We start from the raw sequence: 23,121 nt of genomic DNA, 5'->3' as shown, positions 1-23,121 counted from the left end.
GAGAGTGGCCTGCTGTGTGGAGAGTGGCCTGCCGTGTGGAGAGTGGCCTGCCGTGTGGAGAGTGGCCTGCCATGGAGAGTGACCTACCGTGTGGAGAGTGACCTGCTGTGTGGAGAGTGACCTGCTGTGTGGAGAGTGGCCTGCTGTGTGGAGAGTGGCCTGCTGTGTGGAGAGTGACCTGCCATGGAGAGCGGCCTGCCATGGAGAGTGACCTACCGTGTGGAGAGTGGCCTGCCGTGTGGAGAGTGACCTGCCGTGTGGAGAGTGACCTGCCGTGTGGAGAGTGGCCTGCCGTGTGGAGAGTGACCTGCTGTGTGGAGAGTGGCCTGCCGTGTGGAGAGTGGCCTGCCGTGTGGAGAGTAGCCTGCCATGGAGAGCGGCCTGCCATGGAGAGTGACCTACCGTGTGGAGAGTGGCCTGCTGTGTGGAGAGTGACCTGCTGTGTGGAGAGTGGCCTGCTGTGTGGAGAGTGACCTGCTGTGTGGAGAGTGACCTGCTGTGTGGAGAGTGGCCTGCTGTGTGGAGAGTGACCTGCTGTGTGGAGAGTGACCTGCTGTGTGGAGAGTGGCCTGCTGTGTGGAGAGTGACCTGCTGTGTGGAGAGTGGCCTGCCGTGTGGAGAGTGGCCTGCCATGGAGAGTGACCTGCCGTGTGGAGAGTGACCTGCTGTGTGGAGAGTGGCCTGCTGTGTGGAGAGTGGCCTGCCATGGAGAGTGACCTGCCGTGTGGAGAGTGGCCTGCCGTGTGGAGAGTGGCCTGCCGTGTGGAGAGTGACCTGCCGTGTGGAGAGTGACCTGCCGTGTGGAGAGTGGCCTGCCGTGTGGAGAGTGGCCTGCCGTGTGGAGAGTGGCCTGCTGTGTGGAGAGTGGCCTGCCATGGAGAGTGACCTGCCGTGTGGAGAGTGGCCTGCCGTGTGGAGAGTGGCCTGCCGTGTGGAGAGTGACCTGCCGTGTGGAGAGTGACCTGCCGTGTGGAGAGTGGCCTGCCGTGTGGAGAGTGGCCTGTCATGGAGAGTGGCCTGCCGTGTGGAGAGTGACCTGCCGTGTGGAGAGTGACCTGCCGTGTGGAGAGTGACCTGCCGTGTGGAGAGTGGCCTGCCGTGTGGAGAGTGACCTGCCGTGTGGAGAGTGGCCTGCCGTGTGGAGAGTGGCCTGCCGTGTGGAGAGTGGCCTGCCGTGTGGAGAGTGACCTGCTGTGTGGAGAGTGACCTGTGGTGAGGAGTTGCCTCTGTGTGTGTGTGTGTGTGTGTGTGTGTGTGTGTGTGTGTGTGCGGGGGGAGCTGCCTGCAGTATGTGTGAGCTGCCTGTGTGTGTCTGTGTGTGTCTGTGTGTGTGTGTGAGCTGCCTGTGTGTGTGTGTCTGTGTGTGTGTGTGTGAGCTGCCTGTGTGTGTGTGTGTGTGTGTGAGCTGCCTGTGTGTGTCTGTGTGTGTGAGCTGCCTGTGTGTGTGTGTGTGTGTGTGTGTCTGTGTGTGTGTGTGTCTGTGTCTGTGTGTGTGTGTGTGTGTGTGTGCGGGGGGAGCTGCCTGCGCCATGGGGGAGCTGCCTGCAGTATGTGTGAGCTGCCTGTGTGTGTGTGTGTGAGCTGCCTGTGTGTGTGTGTGTCTGTGTGTGTGGGTGTGTGTCTGTGTGTGTGTGTGTGTGTGTGTGTCTGTGTGTGTGTGTGTGTGTGTGAGCTGCCTGTGTGTGTGTGTGTGTGTGTGTATGTGTGAGCTGCCTGTGTGTGTGTGTGAGCTGCCTGTGTGTGTGTGTGTCTGTGTGTGTGTGTGTGTGTCTGTGTGTGTGTGTGTGTGTGTGTGTGAGCTGCCTGTGTGTGTGTGTGTGTGTATGTGTGAGCTGCCTGTGTGTGTGTGTGAGCTGCCTGTGTGTGTGTGTGTGTGTCTGTGTGTGTGTGTGTGTGTGTGTCTGTGTGTGTCTGTGTGTGTGTGTGTGTGTGTGTGAGCTGCCTGTGTGTGTGTGTGTGTGTATGTGTGAGCTGCCTGTGTGTGTGTGTGAGCTGCCTGTGTGTGTGTGTGTGTGTGTGTGTGTGTGTGTGTGTGTGTGTGTGTGTGTGTGTGTGTGTGTGTGTGTGTGAGCTGCCTGTGTGTGTGTGGGGGGGAAGCTGCCCCTCCCCCGCGTGGTGGGAGAGTGTCCTGCCTGGAGGGAGCTGCTTATTCTCTCCAGGGACAGCCTGTCCCAGCTGCCGCCCCCCTCGGGTTTCCCACAATTCATGGAGGTCTGTGTGATCCTCACAGATGCTCCAGAGCCTCTCCGGACACATTTGGGGGCCATCTGGGAAGGGAGATCAAATAAAGCCTGCAGGGAGATCATTATCCTGCTGGCAAAGGACACACAGCTCTGCAGAGCACAGGCAGAGCCGCTCGGGGGTCTGGCCAGGGGACGTGTTCTTCAGGGCGGTGCAGGGATGCGCTCGGCACTTGGAGCACAAGGCGGGTCATCTCATGACCATGGACAGGCTCTTGGATCGGGCATACTGCCCACGTCCAGGCACTGGCCACGGGCTTAGCAAGGATCCGTGGGGACAGCTGTGTGGGCACTCTTGTTACCCATACTATGCTCGGGCTCTCAGGCCTGAGCCAAACCAGGCTGGCTCCAGACCTGCACTGCTGACAACCAGGCACCATGCTGCCTTGCAGGTGACGGGAGAAGGGTCAGGGAGGCCGTAGGTCTGCGTTCTAGTGCCGCTCTTCCCGCTGTGAGCCACACATGGGGGGTTTGACACAGTCCCTCCGGCTCTGGACGCTCACAGGACACGCCTGGGGTGATCTAGCAGGACTGGGGGCAGCTGGGCCTGAGTGAAGCCGGCGCTGCGTCCCTGGGCTCAGCACCATTTCCTCCTCCTGCATTAACCGCAGCTTTGAACTCTTTCTTGCTGGGTGTACTCTCTGGGTCACCTCCTGCCTCCAAGGCCCTGTGTCTCGCTGGGCAGTGAGACACCTCCTTGCTTGTCGGGGAATTCTACCAAAACTGTACACGCTTTTCTCCAGCCACCTGTGTGGACAAGACCCCATCTTGTGGTTTCACAGTGAAGCCCCGCCCCAGTGTGACCGCTGCCCTGCGGGAAGTACAAGTACAGGACTAGGAGTGGGGGCCCTAAACCACGGCAATCCTCACCCTTCCCTGCCCCCGGCCCACGCAGCCCCACTGCTCCCTGCCCCAAGTTACCTCTTCAGCCCGCTCGGGACAGCCAGCGGCGGCTCTGCTCCTACACAGAGAGCAGAGCCAGTGCTGCCTTGAACTCCTGGAATTTTTCTTTCCAGTGAAGCCTGTGAAAACCAGACCGAGTGTATTCTTTTTGCATTGGAAGGGAGGGGCTTTGTTTGTTTTGTGCCAGTCTTTTTTTTTTTTTTTTTGTCGGTCTTGGGGCTTGAACTCTGGGCCTGGGCGCTGTCCCTCAGCTCCTCAGCTCATGGCTAGCACTCTACCGCTCGAGCCACAGTGCCACTTCCAGTTTTCTGGTGGTTTATTGGAGATAGTCTCATGGACTTTCCTGCCTGGGCTGGCTTTGAACTGGGATCCTCAGATCTCAGCCTCCTGAGTAGCTAGGATGACAGGCGTGAGCCACCAGTGCCCGGCCTGTGCCATCTTTTGTGGGGCTTCAGACCACAATCCTCAGATTCCAGCCTCCTGAGTAGCTGGGATTATGATTTTGTGATATGATTTTGTTTTATTGATATGCATCTTAAAATAAAGTTTAAGTTGTTCTTTGCTCCCCAAATCCTGAGTGTGGGTTATGCACCCTGGCTCTTCTTCTTCAGCAAACACTCACCAGGAGAATTTGAGGGCTCGGCAAGGCTCCGTGGGCAAGTGGGCCGGGGTTCTCCTGCCGCTCTGCGACCCGCGCTAGCTCCTGCATGCAGGAGTGCGGCCGCACTGGTGTTGCGTGTGTGTTCAGCGGGAGGAGGGTTGGCTGGGGAGACGCACGCACAGGCGCCCGTGCCCGCGACCTACAGTGTGTCTAGGGTCTCCAGGGAGGTCATAGCTTTAGTGAATGAGATCTGAACTTGGGGACACAGTCCCCAGCAAGGCCCAGGGCTGAGGACCTGGCTGCTGGCCTACCCAGCCCCCTCCAGCAGCCTCGTGACTGGAATCCCACAGCCCTCTTCTCTTCTCTCCCTGCCCAAGCAGTGGTGCCCTTGGCAGGTGGGGTGGGCAGTGCTCTTCCTGTACAGGGAGGGGCCACCCCCGCCCATCACGGGAGAGGAACAGCTGGTGTCTTGAGTTCCCGTCTTGATTTCCAGAGAAGCTGCTGGCTGGACACAAGAACATCTGGTTTATGTAAGAGGTGCAGCCCAAACTTGGCCACAGAGTGGATTTCCTGTGAGGATGGCTTCTCGTAAGAGTTTATTAGTTTTCTAGGGAGTGATTTTTCAGGACAAGACATAAGGGGTGGGGTAACAGCTGCCCCCAAGCTCCAAGCCCACAGATCATCGCTAGGCTTACCACTTGGCTGGCTCTCTTGTTTAAGTCAAATCCCTCCATTTACGCTCATGAAGTTTTGAACCTACGGAGAAGGGAGAACACAGTCCAGGGAGCATTGCAGTACTCTCTCCCAGGTCGACAACAATTCCCTTTGCCACATTTTTCTCAGGACTCGATGGCCCACCTACAGGAATGGATTACAGACGCACTCCACTCCGACCCTCGGCAGGCGGGTGCTCGGGCTCAGAATCACGAGAAGGACTCATGCTGTGGCCGCACCCCAGGCTTCCACACTCTCCCGGGTCTCCAAGGCTCTCTCAGGGCTGCTCTGTAGTTCAGAATGTTAAAAGACGTCCACAGCTCCGACCTCAGCTGGGGGCAGAGGACAAAGTGCAGAGCAGCTTAGGTTAGCCTTAAGTATGCACTGAGGCTTTTTGACTTGTTTCCTGTCATGACACCATGGCTTTTTAACTTTTTTGTTTCATGTCTGGTTAGATCTCCTGCACAACACCTTCACACACAAACAAAAGTCCAGCATTGGCAGACGTGTGTCACGTGTTGCTCGTCGACTCCTGGTACAGTTCCGGGCTCCTGGAAGAGCTGTGTCCACGTGTGCTTTGACCTTGGTCTCAGGTGGTCTCACAGCGGACCCAGCCGTTGGTCTCAGGCGGTCTCACGGTGGTCCCAGCCGTTGGTCTCAGGCAGTCCCAGCCATTGGTCTCAGGTGGTCTCACAGTGGTCCCAGCCGTTGGGCTCAGATGGTCTCACGGTGGTCCCAGCCGTTGGGCTCAGGTGGTCTCAGGTGGTCCCAACTGTTGGGCTCATGGCGGTCCCAGCCGTTGGTCTCAGACGGTCTCACGGCAGTCCCAGCCGTTGGGCTCAGGTGGTCTCACGGCAGTCCCGCTCTGCTCTCTGTGCACAGCGGCTGCATCAGGAGGCAGTTGGGGACTTTGTTGGGGCCATGGCCCTCTCCTGGGCTGGGTTGCCTTGCTGGCACATGGCGGGCCCTCCTTGGATATCTAAGTGAGCTGCTGAGCTGAGCCGGATTCCAGGGGTTAGAGGTGAGGCACGGGCACGTTTGCACACAGGGCTGATTTCCGGAGAGGCCTGTTCCCCTCTTTCCCTGGTTCTCTCAGTCTGGGATTGTCTTCTCTGTTACCAGAATCTTTTTATGAAATAGCTTAGCTCTTGGTGACAAGGTGAAAATATGTCTTCCCAATTCATAATTAGACTTTCTTGGATTCTCTTGATTTGCATTTTTTGTTTTTGTTCTTTTGCGGGTCATGGGACCTGAACTCTGGAGCTGGGTGCTGTCCCTCAGCTCTTCAGCTCAAGGCTAGTGCTCTACCACTGGAGCCACAGCGCCACTTCTGGCTTTTTCTGTTTATGTGGTGCTGAGGAATCGAACCCAGAGCCTCAGGCCTACAAGGCCAGCGCTCTACCACTGAGGCACCTTCCCAGCCCTGAGTGATTTGCATTTTTAAGGAGAGGTTGGAGGAGGTGTGTTCCAGGAATGGCTTGCATTTCAAGGTGGCTTAATTACTTGCCATTTCTTCTACTTATGTGGACTCTCTAGCAACAGGAAGGATTCCCCATATCCAGAGAGCGAAGCCATTCTCATACCTCCTCTTCATACTCGTGACTCATGTCTTACTTTTGGTCTCTCTCCTTTTGGAGTTCGCCCTGTAACACACTGAGTGGCACAGGACCCAGCTTTGTCCTCCTGACCATGAGCCATGTCACTGAACACCATGGAGAAACCCTGTTTTCCCAGGTTGAGGTGCAGCTCTGTCCCCGGCTGAGGCCCGGGGTGGCTGCTGCTGGACCGTCCAGGCAGTTCAGAGGTCTGCGCAGGCACCGGGCCTGCTCGTAGCTGTGAACACTCCAGAGTAATTTTAGAGCTGCTGAGGGTGGCTAATGGTTTCCAGGGTTTTCCATACTCTTCCTGTTTATGCTTCCTATGCACGTTAGGGTAAACATGTGGAGCCTGGGAGGAGGGGAGCCCCTGGCAGTTTGGGTTCTGAGGTTAAGCTAAGGAGAGTCCAGGCCTTCTGCGCTTGGGCCCGGTCCAGGAGCTGTCTGTGTGTCCTGGGTGCCCTGGGTGTCCTGGGCGGGGCTCTCCTTATGGGTCCTGACTCCGGTTTGTCTCTGGATGCCTGCTCTGTACTGTGGCTCGGCCATTTTATGAGGACTGCTTGTTTGCTCACCTAATTTATATCCTGCCCTCTGCAGATTCTAACTGGTGGTCTTCTGTCTCTCGCCTCACTGGGACTGAGCTTGGGTCTGCATGAGAGATGGCCGACTCCCTGTTTCGTGTGACTGTCTTCAGCGGGGGTCCCACAGGGTGACACACAGCGGCTCCTGCTCTGCGGGGGGTTGTCCCATGTCGGAGTCTGCTGAGACCCGGGGTCTGCTGTGCCTGGTGAGATGGTCCTGGGGCTCCCCTTTGGGAGCGGTGAGCCTGGAGATGCGGGCAGGGCCCTTCCCAGGCCCTGTGCCCAGGCAGTCGCAGTTCCTCTTGATACTGGGGTTGGTTGTCTGTTCTGGGGCTGTGCCGTGGGGGGCCACGTGATGCCACTCTGTGCTCCGTTCCTGTCACCTCCGGGCCATCCCTGCCAGTCCAGCATCTTAGAAGTGAAGCTGTTGCAGACTTTCCTGAGCCGGTCTTGCTTAAACCTCTACTTTCTCTGTTCTTGGAACTGTAACTCGGAGAGCAATTGCTGGATCATGTGGCTAGCATCTGTTTCGCATTTTAAGAAGCCATTTTTCCGAAACGTGCACACCGTTTAATATTTCCATCAGGCATGGGGAGCCGTTGCAGCTGGCCGCACCCGTTGGCACCTGGCACCGCCAGGCTGTCTGGTCATAGGTTGGCACCCGGGGAAGGTTTCCCTCTCCCGTTAGTGGTGGGGCCGGATCTCTGCTGCTCACGAGCTGGCTTTCATGGTGGGCACTCCTGTGAATGGCCTGTTGGGGACAAGCGCCCGCGGGGCTGTTTCTTACAGGCGTCTGAGTGAGAGATGTCAGACCCGTGAGCCTTTCCCTCCTGCCGGCTGCGGCCCCCTTTCAGTACTGTGATGTGGAGGGTCCCGCCGGAACGTTCAGGGCTGTCGTTTGCGTTCTGGACACCCGGGGCATGAGGGGCACAAGAGGGTGCAGGAGACGGGGCCAGGCACACCTCACGGGGTGTTGGGGTCCGCGGAGCTGACGGTTCAGGGAGTGGGCTGGTACAAGGCGGCCTCGGAAGCAGCGCGGCCAGCTCTGACCTGCGGCTGCAGGACACGGCGGACATCCGTGAAGCTGACTCTGGAGCCCACGGCTCTTCATTTCCCACTCAGTGCCAGACCAGGAGGCTGTCTGAGGGGAGGGGAGCATCACTGAGGGAGAACCAAGGCCAGCTCCCACGTCTGCTCACACCCGCACTCTCCTCACTGTCCCACGTCTGCTCACACCCGCACTCTCCTCACTGTCCACGTCTGCTCACACCCGCACTCTCCTCACTGTCCACGTCTGCTCACACCCGCACTCTCCTCACTCTCCTCACTGTCCACGTCTGCTCACACCCGCACTCTCCTCACTGTCCCACGTCTGCTCACACCCGCACTCTCCTCACTGTCCACGTCTGCTCACACCCGCACTCTCCTCACTCTCCTCACTGTCCACGTCTGCTCACACCCGCACTCTCCTCACTGTCCCACGTCTGCTCACACCCGCACTCTCCTCACTGTCCCACGTCTGTACACACCCGCACTCTCCTCACTGTCCACGTCTGCTCACACCCGCACTCTCCTCACTGTCCACGTCTGCTCACACCCGCACTCTCCTCACTGTCCCACGTCTGCTCACACCCGCACTGTCCTCACTGTCCACGTCTGTACACACCCGCACTCTCCTCACTGTCCCACGTCTGCTCACACCCGCACTCTCCTCACTGTCCCACGTCTGCTCACACCCACACTCTCCTCACTGTCCCACGTCTGCTCACACCCGCACTGTCCTCACTGTCCACGTCTGCTCACACCCGCACTCTCCTCACTGTCCACGTCTCACACCCGCACTCTCCTCACTGTCCCACGTCTGCTCACACCCGCACTCTCCTCACTGTCCACGTCTGCTCACACCCGCACTCTCCTCACTGTCCACGTCTGCTCACACCCGCACTCTCCTCACTGTCCACGTCTCACACCCGCACTCTCCTCACTGTCCACGTCTGCTCACACCCGCACTCTCCTCACTGTCCCACGTCTGCTCACACCCGCACTGTCCTCACTGTCCACGTCTGCTCACACCCGCACTCTCCTCACTGTCCACGTCTGCTCACACCCGCACTGTCCTCACTGTCCCACGTCTGTACACACCCGCACTCTCCTCACTGTCCACGTCTGCTCACACCCGCACTCTCCTCACTGTCCACGTCTGCTCACACCCGCACTCTCCTCACTGTCCACGTCTCACACCCGCACTCTCCTCACTGTCCCACGTCTGCACACACCCGCACTCTCCTCACTGTCCCACGTCTGCTCACACCCGCACTCTCCTCACTGTCCACGTCTGCTCACACCCGCACTCTCCTCACTGTCCACGTCTGCTCACACCCGCACTCTCCTCACTGTCCACGTCTCACACCCGCACTCTCCTCACTGTCCACGTCTGCTCACACCCGCACTGTCCTCACTGTCCCACGTCTGCTCACACCCGCACTCCTCTTCTCACTGTCCACGTCTGCTCACACCCGCACTCTCCTCACTGTCCACGTTTCACACCCGCACTCTCCTCACTGTCCCACGTCTGCTCACACCCGCACTCTCCTCACTGTCCCACGTCTGTACACACCCGCACTCTCCTCACTGTCCCACGTCTGCTCACACCCACACTCTCCTCACTGTCCCACGTCTGCACACACCCGCACTCTCCTCACTGTCCCACGTCTGCTCACACCCGCACTCTCCTCACTGTCCCACGTCTGCTCACACCCACACTCTCCTCACTGTCCCACGTCTGCTCACACCCGCACTCTCCTCACTGTCCCACGTCTGTACACACCCGCACTGTCCTCACTGTCCCACGTCTGCTCACACCCGCACTCTCCTCACTGTCCCACGTCTGTACACACCCGCACTCTCCTCACTGTCCCACGTCTGTACACACCCGCACTCACTGTCCACGTCTGCTCACACCCGCACTCTCCTCACTGTCCCACGTCTGTACACACCCGCACTCTCCTCACTGTCCCACGTCTGCTCACACCCACACTCTCCTCACTGTCCACGTCTGCTCACACCCGCACTCTCCTCACTGTCCCACGTCTGCTCACACCCGCACTCTCCTCACTGTCCCACGTCTGCTGACACCCGCACTCTCCTCACTGTCCCACGTCTGCTCACACCCACACTCCTCTTCTCACTGTCCCACGTCTGTACATACTCCTGGCTCTGCTCGCTCTTTGTCCTGAGCAGATGCAGGAGTGTCTTCACTGAAGTCCACAGAGGGAAGCTGAGCAGACTCCATGCTCTGGGAGCCTGGCGTGCGCACTGTGCTCAGCACACCCACACGGTTCCTGGGCCCTAGGAGCCTCTGTGAGCAGTGGCCCCTGGGCGCTGCTGAGCCTCCAGGAGCCCTAGCACCAAGTATCTGGGTCAGAGGTGTGGCCCCATCAGAGATCATGGTCTGGTCCTCTGGCCGTGGCAGTGCGGTCCCCTCCCTCCTCGTGTGGCCTGCCTGCCCCTTGGCTGCCGTAAGTTATTCCATGTAAGCTATGTTTGTGAATTTCCCAGAGGCAAATGGCAAAAGACATGGACAGGCACTTCACAGAAGGAGTTTCCCGGAGGCTGAAGTTCAGGGAAGGTTCAGCAGGGCTGGTGGCTGGTGGGCGCCATCCTTCTGAACAGTGCCTTCTGCGTGTGTCCTCTCATGGTGGAGAGAAAGACAGCCAGAGAAAGACATAGTGTGCATGTGTGTGTATGTGTGTGCATGCGTATGTGTGCATATGTGTGAGTATGTTTGTATATGAGAGAGAAAACAGACATGTGGCAGAGAGAGTGAGGGAAGAAGGGAGGGAGGGAAGGAGGCAGGGAAGGAGGGAAAGAGAGAAGTCAGGAGTTGTCGGTGTTTCTCTACCAAATGGCACTAACGCTAATCCCGCAGACGCCACTTTTTGGTTGTGGTTGGGTTTGAACTCAGGGCGTCACACTTGGCAGGCTTTGCTCCTCCCCCAGCACCCCTCCCCCTCCCTGGCTCTTTTAGTTATTGGTTAAGTTGGGATTTGCATTTCATCTCCAGGCTGGCCTGGACCACAGCTCTCCTATTTATGCCTTCTGCAGAGGTGGGGTCACACAAATGCCACCACACCTGGTTTACTGGTCAAGTTGGAGGATCTCACTTTTTGCCTAGACTAGCTTTGAACCGTGATCCTCTAGGTCTCTGCTTCCCAAGTAGCTAGGATTACAGGCCTGTGCCACCGCTCCTGGACTAGGCCTCACTATTATTTCCTTAACTACTTCCAGAGAGGTCCGGCCTTCAGAAACAGCCACAGCCCGGTGAGAGCTTCAGTCTGTGGATACAGATGATTAGGCCACAGCAGCATGGGTGCAGCAAGGAGGTGGCATCTGGCTCTGAATTCTGCATGGGAGCCTGTGCCCAGCCTCAGGCTGTGCTGTGGTCAGAGACACATTGATGTTCAGGTTACTGTGTGGATTGACCTGATGGCAGGAGGTTGGGGTGCAGTGGACAGAGTCCCGGGCACCGGCGAGCAGCAGGGAGAGGGGTGTGGCCTGGGAGGGAGGAGCTCCCCATGCTGTGCTCTTGTGGCCCCAACCATGCAGACCGAGAGGAGTCCTCCAGAGAGCGGCCAGGACTATGGGGAGGTCTGGGCCTCAGGGCTGGCGTGTGACACCGGGAAGGGTGGCATGGGCTGGTGTCACCCGCGGTGTGCGCAGTCGTAGCAGGGCCGGCAGGCCCTCGGTGCTGCCAAGCAGAGAGGCACCAGGGGCTGGCATGGACGGCCAGTGTCCGGCCTCTCCCTCTGGGAGCTAGAATGGTGGCAGAGTTCTTGTGACACTGGATCAAAGCGGCTCCTGTCAACTCTGCCACCCTGGGCAGCCCCTCCCGGACCCGGGTCCGGCCGGGCCCTGCCACTGGCTGGCTCTGCTCCGCTCTGCGTGCTGGTCAAGCCACTGGAGTCTTCCTCCCTGTGGACCCGGCTGCCCTTGCAGACACTTAGGGGTCTTTTCAGTGCCGGTGCCCAGCACCCTTTGGGGTTTATTGGGTCCAGCACATTAAGCCGTCATCTGCCCCCCGTTCTGCAGGTGTGAGGCGTCTGGCCTGCAGAGGGGAGGGGGCAGGGGGCGGCAACGCCCAGGAGCCAGCCTTCCTGTCAGACCCACGGGCGGTGACCGGGAGTGGGGTGCAGCCAGGGGAAGAGGGGGGCAGGGAGGGGTCCCGGGGCTGCCGTGGCTCCCCCGACGGGGGACGGATGTGCACAGGATGAGCTATGGGGAGGAGTGGAAACTTTTATTGGCAGAGATGGCCCCTGGACCAGGGCTGAGGAACACGGACCCAGCACAGAGCTGCGTGAGGGTCTTCAGTACCACACGGGACAGGCAGTTCCTGCCGGGAGTCTGGTGGACCCTGACCGGACACTCGGTGCTGCCTGCCCCGGCCAGGCCGTGGGATGTGGGCTCTGCGTGTAGCACCTTGCTCTGAGAGCACGGGGAGGCCGGGGCCAGGCCTGCTGCCCGCTGGGCCGGAGGCCTTAGGCCAGGCCTTAGAGCACCTGGTGAGGAGCGCTGGCGCTTCACGCTTAGCGTGTGAACATTGTCGCCTCGGTCTTCTGAAAATGAAACAGCCCCGCATCGCACCCGAGCAGGGGCAGAGCATGAGCCTCTGCAGCAGGTGACAAGACTCCGGGAGTGGAGAGGGGCTCGTGGAAGGGAAGGCAGGGCTGGAGGCAGCCGGTGCATGGAGGAGGGAGGGCATGGGGGGGGCAGGGAGGGAGGGCACGGGGGGCAGGGAGGAGGGAGGGCACGGGGGGGCAGGGAGGAGGGAGGGCACGGGGAGGCACGGAGGGGGAGGGGGCACAGAGGAGGGAGGAGGGAGGGCACGGGGGGGCAGGGAGGGCACGGGGGGCAGGGAGGAGGGAGGGCACAGGGGGGCAGGGAGGGAGGGCATGGGGGCAGGGAGGAGGGAGGGCACGGGGGGGCAGGGAGGAGAGAGGGCATGGGGAGGCACGGAGGAGGAAGGGGGCACGGAGGAGGGAGGGGGCACAGAGGAGGGAGGGGCAGGGAGGAGGGAGAGGACACGGAGGCCAGGCGCTATCTGCTGGATGGAGGGAGGGAGGGGACAGACAGCGCTCCAGAGGGGTGGACAGCACGTGAGCCGGAGGCCCAGCCGCGGCCTCTCAGAACTTGCTTGGGAGACCCGGGTCACATTTCCTCTTCCCGTGGGGTGGTGGGGGGAGGCACAGGAGGGCCGTGGCGGCGGGCCCGGCCCGCTAGCCCAGCGCCACCTTTCTGGAGACGGTCTGGTAGTAGACGCCGCGGAGCAGGGCCTGGTAGCTGGGCACGCGGAACAGGTGGCGCTCGCCAAAGGACACGTCGTACTCGGCCGTCTTGCCGGTGACCAGCACGCGGATGTGGGGCTCGTTCACCTGGTGACCCACCACCACCACGAAGATCTCGATGCCCGCGCGCTGGGCCTCCTGCACGGCCTTCTCCAGGGCCGCCGGCGTGGCCCCCTGCGCGTGGCCGTCGGAGAACAGCAGCAGCCTCTTCTTGGCGGCGCCGGACGACGCCTCGCGGTAGAAGCGAGTCACGTAGCTGAGAGCGTCGTTGACGTCCGTGGCGTCGTTGAAGTAGTCCATGCTGTCCACGGTACCGGCCAGCACCGTGTAGTTCTGCAGGAACTGCAGGGCCGCCCGCCCCGGCTGCTGCTGGCCCTGGCCGCTGTACTGCACCACGGCCACGCGCACCGCGTGGGCAGCCGACTCGCGGCCGGCCGAGAGGAAGCGCTCGGCCACGCGCTTGGCAAAGCGCTTGGTGGTGTCAAAGTTGTGGCTGCCCACGCTGGCTGACCCGTCCAGCAGGATGGTGATGTCGGCCGGGGAGGAGAAGGTGACTGTGGGTTGGGGGGAGAGGCTGTGAGCACCGGGCCCGCCCGTGCCGCCGCGGGGGGCTGGTCACCCTGCTTCCCGGCACCGCCAGGCTGGCCGGGCAGGGGAGGAGCGCCCCCGAGCCCACGGGCCCCACGGCGCCTGGCCGGCGCCTGCCCCACAGCCCTAGCTACTCACTCGGGCAGGTGTAATCGGGACACTTCTTGTCTGTAAAAGAAGAGACAACACAGAGGATGGACCGACGCTCGGTGCCGTGATCCAGGACAGCACCCCCAGGAGCCTGACCGCCGTCTGCCCCAGGCCCCACAGCCTGCAGCCCATCCAGTCCTGCCGAGGGCACAGGCCACCGAGGGGTGGGGCAGAGCCGGGTGCCTTCGGAGAGTGTGGAGACTGAGGCAGAGCAGAGCTGGGGCGCTCCGCGCCGTGCACCCCACCCCTGCCCCGCACCAGCCTGCTCCCAGCTCTCCCTCCGCTGCCCGGCCCTGTTCACTGCACGTGCTGCGCGTGCGTGCGGGCGTGGGTGGAGGTCTGGGACACGCGTGTGTCACGCACCCTGCCAAACACAGGCTTGGACAGAGTGGCCAGTCTAGTGGGCAGCGCTGCACAGTCCGGCCAGTGCTCCTCTGGGTGGGTGCCGGCCAGGGTGGCGGGCGTGTCCTGGGGCGGGGACCCGGCACGCAGCCCCTCGGTGGTGTGGGCGTCCACACCCCCCCCGCCCCGCCCCACTCCCCGCCCCGCCCCACTCCCCGCCCCGCCCCGCCCCACCCCGCCCCGCCCCGCCCCGCCCCGCCCCACTCCCCGCCCCGCCCCACTCCCCGCCCCGCCCCACTCCCCGCCCCGCCCCGCCCCACCCCGCCCCGCCCCGCCCCGCCCCGCCCCACTCCCCGCCCCGCCCCGCCCCACTCCCCGCCCCGCCCCGCCCCACTCCCCGCCCCGCCCCACTCCCCGCCCCGCCCCACTCCCCGCCCCGCCCCACTCCCCGCCCCGCCCCACTCCCCGCCCGCCCCCGCCCCGCCCCGCCCCCTGCCCCGCCCCACTCCCCGCCCCGCCCCGCCCCGCCCCGCCCCACTCCCTGCCCCGCCCCGCCCCACCCCACTCCGCCCTGCCCCACTCCCTGCCCCGCCCCACTCCCCGCCCCGCCCCGCCCCACCCCGCCCCGCCCCGCCCCACCCCACTCCGCCCTGCCCCACTCCCCGCCCCGCCCCGCCCCACTCCCCGCCCCGCCCCACTCCCCGCCCCGCCCCACTCCCCGCCCCGCCCCACTCCCCGCCCTGCCCCACTCCCTGCCCCGCCCCACTCCCTGCCCCGCCCCACTCCCTGCCCCGCCCCGCCCCACTCCCCGCCCCGCCCCACTCCCCGCCCCGCCCCACTCCCTGCCCCACCCCACTCCCTGCCCCGCCCCGCCCCACTCCCCGCCCCACTCCCCGCCCCGCCCCACTCCCTGCCCCGCCCCACTCCCTGCCCCGCCCCGCCCCACTCCCCGCCCCGCCCCACTCCCTGCCCCGCCCCACTCCCTGCCCCGCCCCACTCCCCGCCCCGCCCCACTCCCTGCCCCCCGTCCCGCCCCCTGCCCCGCCCCGCCCCCTGCCCCGCCCCACTCCCTGCCCCGCCCCACTCCCTGCCCCGCCCCACCCCACCCCACCCCACTCCCTGCCCCGCCCCGCCCCACTCCCTGCCCCGCCCCGCCCCACTCCCCACCCCTTCCGCCCCACCCTGCCCACCTATGCAGATCTGGGTGGTGATGTTCTTCAGGAAGCCGTCGTCCAGCAGCTCTGCATAGTTTTCCTTCACCAGCGAGAGGCCGGGCCGGCCTTGGGACAGCACGCCTTGGCAGGAGATGACGTGGAGCTGGTCGGAGCCGGCCGCGAAGCCAAACACGTCTTTGATGCCCACAGAGACCACCTGCGGAGGATGCGTGCCGTCAGCGGACCCACCTCGGCCGAGCACGGTGAGGCCGCGGGCCGGGCCTGCGCCCACCTGGATGTCGGGGCCGCACAGCACGTTGAGGGGCGTGGTGTCTCTCTGGGTGTCTGAGCGTCCGTCGGTGATGACCAGGACGATGCGGTCGTTCTGGGTGGGCGGCAGCAGCCGGTCCCGCGTGTACTGCAGAGCCTCCCCGGTGTACGTGCCGCCTGCCATCCACTGCAGCTTCTTCACGGCTCTGCTCGGCACAGGACAGCCAGGCCAGGTCAGTCAGGGCCAAGGCCAGGGCCCGAGGCCACGCCCCCGCGGGGCCGAGGCCACGCCCCCACAGGAGGCCCGAGGCCACGCCCCCGCGGGGCTGAGGCCACACCCCCGCGGGGGCCGACGCCACACCCCCACAGGAGGCCCGAGGCCACGCCCCCGCGGGGGCCGACGCCACACCCCCACAGGAGGCCCGAGGCCACACCCCCGCGGGGGCCGACGCCACACCCCCACAGGAGGCCCGAGGCCACGCCCCCACAGGAGGCCCGAGGCCACACCCCCACAGGGGGCCCGAGGCCACGCCTCCGCGGGGCCGAGGCCACGCCCCCACAGGAGGCCCGAGGCCACGCCCCCATGGGGCCGAGGCCACACCCCCACAGGAGGCCCGAGGCCACGCCCCCACAGGAGGCCCGAGGCCACGCCCCCGCGGGGGCCGAGGCCACACCTCCGCGGGGGCCGAGGCCACACCCCCACAGGAGGCCCGAGGCCACGCCCCCACAGGAGGCCCGAGGCCACGCCCCCACGGGGCCGAGGCCACACCCCCACAGGAGGCCCGAGGCCACGCCCCCGCGGGGGCCGAGGCCACACCCCCGCGGGGGCCGACGCCACACCCCCACAGGAGGCCCGAGGCCACGCCCCCACAGGAGGCCCGAGGCCACACCCCCACAGGGGGCCCGAGGCCACGCCTCCGCGGGGCCGAGGCCACGCCCCCACAGGAGGCCCGAGGCCACGCCCCCACGGGGCCGAGGCCACACCCCCACAGGAGGCCCGAGGCCACGCCCCCACAGGAGGCCCGAGGCCACGCCCCCACGGGGGCCGAGGCCACACCCCCACAGGAGGCCCAAGGCCACGCCCCCGCGGGGCCGAGGCCACACCCCCACAGGAGGCCCGAGGCCACGCCCCCGCGGGGGCTGACGCCACACCCCCACAGGAGGCCCGAGGCCACGCCCCCGCGGGGCCACTCACTCCTTGAACTCCTGGGCATTGCGGATGTTGGGGCTCCTCATGTCCACGTGTTCCTGCATCTGGTTGTGGCTGTACTGCACCACGCCAGCGTGCGACTGTCCTGGCTCAAACTGAGGGACAGCACAGGACGTCTGAGCCTGTCACCGAGTCCCAGCATTCGTGTCCCCCAGGAGGCCCTGCGTCACAGCCTCCGGCCTCCCATCTGCCGGGCATTCAGAGCCCCGGGGGGGGGCTCCCCGTTTCTGTCCTCAAAGAGTGAGCCTTGAGACCGTCGGGGCCCCGGGGCCAGGCTGGAGCCCACTCCATCCTGTGCCACCTGACAGAGCCAGGGCTGCACGGGGCAGGGCCTGGCCGGGACTGGGCCGTGCATGCACCAGGAGGCTCAGCCTTCTGCTCATGTGGTGGCTGCCCCACAGGCAGCTCTCCCCTCACCTTGACCAGCTCGACTCTGCTCAGACGGTCAATGACTTTGATGATGAAGTCCTTGGCAATCTCGAAGTTCTGCAGGCCGATGCTCTCGGAGCTGTCCAGCACGAAGAGGATGTCGATGGGCCCACACTTGCACTCTGGGGGCGGGCAGGGTCGACCCTCAGGGCCCCTCCCGGGGTGCCCCAGGGCCCCTGGCCACCCCTCCCCGGGCTCCCGGGCAGAGGCCCGTCAGGCCACCTGCCCCCAGCCAAGCCCAGCCAAGGCTGCACCAGCCGCCTCTGGACCCTGACCCGACCCCATGGGGAGAAGGGGCAGGGCAGGCCTGGGGTCTGGAGGTGTTGATGTGCTGGAGAAGAGCCTGCATGCTCTGGTGGCACTCTGGGGGCAGGGAGGCTGCTGGCCAGGGAGCAGCAGAGCAGCACTCAGAGACAAGGGCCTGCTCTGTCCACTGCACAGAGGGCCCTGCTCTGTCCACTACACAGGGGGTCCTGCTCTGTCCACTGCAGATGAGGGTCCTGCTCTGTCCACTGCACAGAGGGCCACTCTGCCCACTGAAGGAATCCTTAAAGCCAATGGCAATTGCTATGTGTGAAGAGGTGGCACTCACCACAGCAGGCTGGAGAAAGAAGGAAGAGGAGATTAGACAACAGAACAGCACATGACTTCAAGCTGTCCCTGCACTTGACCCCCTTCCTGGAGCCCCTCTGCCCAGCTCAGTCCAGCCTGGCCCAGCTCGGCCCTGTTCAGCCCAGCCCAGCCCAGCCCAGCCCGGCCCAGCCCGGCCCAGCTCTGCCCAGCTTAGCCCAGGCTCTCAGACAGAACCATAGCAACCTCAGGACAATTAGCCAAGCCCCAGCCCACTCCTCTGCAGGGCCACACCAGCCCCACCCGCTGGCTCTGCCAGGACCCCTCCCCCAACCGCACTGAGAGTCTTCTGGACAGGAGGGCCCTGGGGCTGGCGGGAGTGAGCTCATCCACTGAGATAGCTCTCTAAGATCGCTGTACTCACAGCACATTTTCATGATGATGTCGAGAATCTCACACTCCTGGGGAGGGAGAGGTAGGAAGGAACGTTACCATGGCTCTGAGCTAGAGGTCTCCTGGCACCCCAGGGCCGGACGTTGTCTCAGTGTGTCCTGTGGTGACCACTGGATCTTTACCTCCAGTGTGCATGCCATATGCCAAGTGGTCACCAAATGAAGGTTGTCACGTCTCTCAGGTGTCATGCATGTGTCATGCAGGGTCATCTGTGTGTCCCCGGGGTCATCCATGTGTCCAGCCCATCCACATGTCCCCTGTGGTCATCCACTATCCCCACTTTGTTCATGTGTCCTCCTCAGGTCCGTGTCCTGTGCTCATGGCCTACCTCTGTGTCATCAGACCCAGGCCTCCTCCCCATCCCCCCATCTGTTCCCACCAATGGCCTCTACACGGTCTGTGGCCTCCAGAGGACAGTTGCGGACACCCTACTTACGTCCGGTCCAGGTGGTCCCACGTGTCCTGGGGGTCCCTGTCAGGGCAGCAACAGACCAGGCTCTGAGTGTGCGAGCTCCCGGGGAGGCTCTGAGTGTGCATCCTCCCAGGGGAGGCTCTGAGTGTGCGAGCTCCCAGGGGAGGCTCTGAGTGTGCGAGCTCCCAGGGGAGGCTCTGAGTGTGTGAGCTCCCAGGGGAGGCTCTGAGTGTATGAGCTCCCAGGGGAGGCTGAGTGTGCGAGCTCTGAGGGGAGGCTCTGAGTGTGCGAGCTCTGAGGGGAGGCTCTGAGTGTGCATCCTCCCAGGGGAGGCTCTGAGTGTGCGAGCTCCCAGGGGAGGCTCTGAGTGTGCGAGCTCCCAGGGGAGGCTCTGAGTGTGCTAGCTCCCGGGGAGGCTCTGAGTGTGCGAGCTCCCAGGGGAGGCTCTGAGTGTGCGAGCTCCCAGGGGAGGCTATGAGTGTGCGAGCTCCCAGGGGAGGCTCTGAGTGTGTGAGCTCCCAGGGGAGGCTCTGAGTGTATGAGCTCCCAGGGGAGGCTGAGTGTGCGAGCTCTGAGGGGAGGCTCTGAGTGTGCGAGCTCTGAGGGGAGGCTCTGAGTGTGCATCCTCCCAGGGGAGGCTCTGAGTGTGCGAGCTCCCAGGGGAGGCTCTGAGTGTGCGAGCTCCCAGGGGAGGCTCTGAGTGTGCTAGCTCCCGGGGAGGCTCTGAGTGTGCGAGCTCCCAGGGGAGGCTCTGAGTGTGTGAGCTCTGAGGGGAGGCTCTGAGTGTGTGAGCTCCCAGGGGACGCTCTGAGTGTATGAGCTCCCAGGGGAGGCTGAGTGTGCGAGCTCTGAGGGGAGGCTCTGAGTGTGCGAGCTCTGAGGGGAGGCTCTGAGTGTGCATCCTCCCAGGGGAGGCTCTGAGTGTGCGAGCTCCCAGGGGAGGCTCTGAGTGTGCGAGCTCCCAGGGGAGGCTCTGAGTGTGCTAGCTCCCGGGGAGGCTCTGAGTGTGCGAGCTCCCAGGGGAGGCTCTGAGTGTGCGAGCTCCCAGGGGAGGCTCTGAGTGTGCGAGCTCCGAGGGGAGGCTCTGAGTGTGCATCCTCCCAAGGGAGGCTCTGAGTGTGCGAGCTCCCAGGGGAGGCTCTGAGTGTGCAAGCCCCTCCCCCTTCCTTTCCTCCCTCCCTTCCCCTCCCACAGCCTCATGGCTCACCTGTGGTCCTTCCGGGCCTCGGTACCCTTTTGCTCCTTTGACCCCACGTGGTGAAATGTCATTGTTCTGAAAGGAAGTGACACAGGTCAGCAGCCATGAATGTTGTCCTCTGACACAATCACCTGGACAATTAGCCTGCTTATCTGTCTCCCCAGCTGGCTCCACTCTGCTGCCCTGAATCTAGGCTGCCTGGGTTCACACCAGGACTCCACCTGACCCCACTTACGTCCTCTCCAGGCTCTCCAGCTTCTCCTTCATCTCCCTTGAGGCCAGGGTAGCCTTTTGTTCCCTGTGTGTGACAGAAAATACAAGTCAGTGTAATCTTAGTGGGGAGGGAAGGTGGTGTGAGTGTGGCTGGACTGTCTCCAAGGTAGGTGGAGGATTTGGGTAATATTGGATGGGCTGTGTGTATGACTGTGTACCTGTGTGTGTGATTGTGTGTGACTGTGTGTGACCATGTGTGTGACTGTGACCGTGTATGTGACTTGTGTGACTATGTTTGACTGTGACCATGTGACTGTGTGACTATGTGTGTGACTATATGTGTGTGTCTATGACCATGTTTGTGACTTGTGTGACTATGTATGTGACCATATGACTGTAACCGTGTATGTGACTTGTGTGACTGTGTTTGGCTGTATGTGTGTGACTGTGACCATGTGTGAGACTTCTGTGACTGTGTTTGGCTGTATGTGTGTGACTGTGACCATGTGTGTGACTTGTATGACTGTGTGTGACTGTATTATGTGACTATGAACATGTGTGTGACTTGTGTAACTGTGTGTGTGACTGTGACCATGTGTGTGACTATATATGTGTGACTGTGACTGTTTGATCATGTGTGTGACCACATGTATGACTGTGTGTGACTGTGTGGATGTATGTATGGCTGTGTATGACTGTGTATAACTATGTGTGTGACTGTGTGTGACAGTACGTGTGACAGTGTGACTGTATGGCTGTATATATGACCACATGTGTGATTCTGTGTGTGATCATGTGTATGACTATGTGACCATGTGTGTGACTGTGACTGTGTGTATAACTGTGTGTGTGACTGTATATGACTATATGAGTGCGTATGCAGTGTATGAGATCATGTGCATAGTCTGGACGTGAGTACATGTGGACCCTGCTCTTGCAGGTGTATGATTGTGTGACTGTGTGTATATGTGTGTGTATGGTTGTGTGTGACTGTGTGTGACTATGTATGACTGTGTGTGACTGTGTATAACTATATGTGTGACGGTGTGACTGTGATAATATGTGTGACAGTGTGGCTGTGTGTGTGTGACTATGTGTGACTATGTGTGACTGTATATAACTGTGTGACAGTATGACTGTGACAGTATGTGTGACAGTGTGGCTGTGTGTGTGACTGTGTGTATGGCTGTGTGTGACTATGTGTGACTGTGTATAACTGTGTGATGGTATGGCTGTGGCAGTATGTGTGACAGTGTGGCTGTGTGTGTGACTGTGTGTGTATGGCTGTGTGTGACTGTGTGACTGTGTGTGTATGGCTGTGTGTAACTGTGTGACTGTGTGTATGGCTGTGTGTGACTGTGTGTGACTATGTGTGACTATATAACTGTGTGATGGTATGACTGTGGCAGTATGTGTGACAGTGTGGCTGTGTGTGTGACTGTGTGTATATGGCTGTGTGTGACTGTGTGACTGTGTGTGTATGGCTGTGTGTAACTGTGTGACTGTGTGTATGGCTGTGTGTGACTGTGTGTGACTATGTAACTGTGTGACGGTGTGACTGTGGCAGTATGTGTGACAGTGTGGCTGTGTGTGAGTATGGCTGTGTGTAACTGTGTGACTGTGTGTATGGCTGTATGTGACTGTGTGTGACTATGTGTGACTGTGTATAACTGTGTGATGGTATGGCTGTGGCAGTATGTGTGACAGTGTGGCTGTGTGTGAGTATGGCTGTGTGTGACTGTGTATGACTATGTGTGTGAGGGTGTGACTGTGACAGTATGTGTGACTGTGGGTGGGTGGGTGACTGTGTGTGTGTATGGCTGTGTGTGACTGTGTGACTGTGTATAACTATATGTGTGATGGTGTGATTGTGACAGCATGTGACCGTGTGGCTGTGTGAGTGTGTGTGTAATGCATGAGATCACATGCATGCATCTGGACATGAGTACATAGGGACGCCGCGCCTGCAGGTGTGTGTCAATATACACACGTGTGGGCACTGTGCCTGTGAGCAGAGGCAGAGTGAGGGCATACTCACGTTCAGCCCCGGGGGACCTCTGTTGCCTGGATAACCCTGTGGGCGAAGGTAAGGTGGTCAGCCGTACAGGACAAGGCAGAGAGAGCCTTTTTAAGGGCAGAGGCCTAGTTACCAAGTCTCCTGGCCAGTTGGTGGCCAGGCTGGCCCTGCTGGACCAAGTGCCCAGGTAACCAGAATGATGCTGAGAGTGGGTTAGTGGGGGGACACTTACAGGAAAGCCGGGGAAGCCCTCGGTGCCATTTCCAGGGGGGCCATCTTCACCCTGGGAGAGTAGAGCAGAGCTGCTGGCACCATGCAAGATGCTTGTCCAGGATGCCCCGGGACAGCACAGGACACCTGGGACAACACAGGACAGCACAGGACAGCACAGGACAGCCAGGACAGCACAGGACACCCAGGACAGCACAGGACACCCAGGACAGCATAGGACACCCAGGACAGCACAGGACACCCAGGACAGCACAGGACACCCAGGACAGCACAGGACACCCAGGACAGCACAGGACAGCACAGGACAGCACAAGACACCCAGGACAGCACAGGACACCCAGGACAGCACAGGACACCCAGGACACCCAGGACACCCAGGAGAGCACAGGACAGCACAGGACAGCACAGGACACCCAGGACAGCACAGGACACCCAGGACAGCATAGGACACCCAGGACAGCACAGGACACCCAGGACACCCAGGACACCCAGGACAGCACAGGACAGCACAGGACAGCACAGGACACCCAGGACAGCACAGGACAGCACAGCACAGGACAGCACAGGACAGCACAGCACAGCACAGGACAGCACAGGACACCTAGGACAGCACAGGACACCCAGGACAGCACAGGACACCCAGGACAGCACAGCACAGGACAGCACAGGACAGCACAGGACACCCAGGACAGCATAGGACACCCAGGACAGCACAGGACAGCACAGGACACCCAGGACAGCACAGGACAGCACAGGACAGCACAGGACAGCACAGGACACCCAGGACAGCACAGGACACCCAGGACAGCACAGGACAGCACAGGACAGCACAGGACACCCAGGACAGCACAGGACACCCAGGACAGCACAGGATAGCACAGGACAGCACAGGACACCCAGGACAGCACA

At 62.0% G+C, this 23,121-nt stretch overlaps 1 protein-coding gene across 1 annotated transcript in view; it reads right to left on the bottom strand.

The window, feature by feature from the left end:
• Window positions 1-11,910: 11,910 nt before the first annotated feature.
• LOC138808572 (collagen alpha-1(VI) chain) overlaps window positions 11,911-23,121 on the bottom strand; it is a 29,330-nt gene continuing 18,119 nt past the window's right edge. Inside the window, exons 23-35 of the mRNA XM_069994853.1 lie at window positions 22,214-22,264; window positions 22,003-22,038; window positions 19,987-20,049; window positions 19,761-19,826; window positions 18,578-18,613; window positions 18,113-18,149; window positions 17,711-17,719; window positions 17,107-17,240; window positions 16,675-16,784; window positions 15,502-15,685; window positions 15,246-15,426; window positions 13,702-13,731; window positions 11,911-13,529 (exon numbers count right to left, since the gene is read on the bottom strand). Coding sequence (XP_069850954.1) covers window positions 12,907-13,529; window positions 13,702-13,731; window positions 15,246-15,426; window positions 15,502-15,685; window positions 16,675-16,784; window positions 17,107-17,240; window positions 17,711-17,719; window positions 18,113-18,149; window positions 18,578-18,613; window positions 19,761-19,826; window positions 19,987-20,049; window positions 22,003-22,038; window positions 22,214-22,264 — 1,560 coding nt within the window. The 3' untranslated portion in view covers window positions 11,911-12,906. The remainder of the gene's footprint in view (window positions 13,530-13,701; window positions 13,732-15,245; window positions 15,427-15,501; window positions 15,686-16,674; window positions 16,785-17,106; window positions 17,241-17,710; window positions 17,720-18,112; window positions 18,150-18,577; window positions 18,614-19,760; window positions 19,827-19,986; window positions 20,050-22,002; window positions 22,039-22,213; window positions 22,265-23,121) is intronic.

The sequence above is a fragment of the Dipodomys merriami genome, unplaced genomic scaffold (genome assembly GCF_024711535.1).
Source record: "Dipodomys merriami isolate MVZ:Mamm:240054 unplaced genomic scaffold, mDipMer1.0.p SCAF_456, whole genome shotgun sequence".
NCBI lineage: Eukaryota > Metazoa > Chordata > Mammalia > Rodentia > Heteromyidae > Dipodomys > Dipodomys merriami.
Note: the sequence above shows the minus strand (reverse complement) of the source record. Positions and strands in the feature narration are given on the sequence as shown.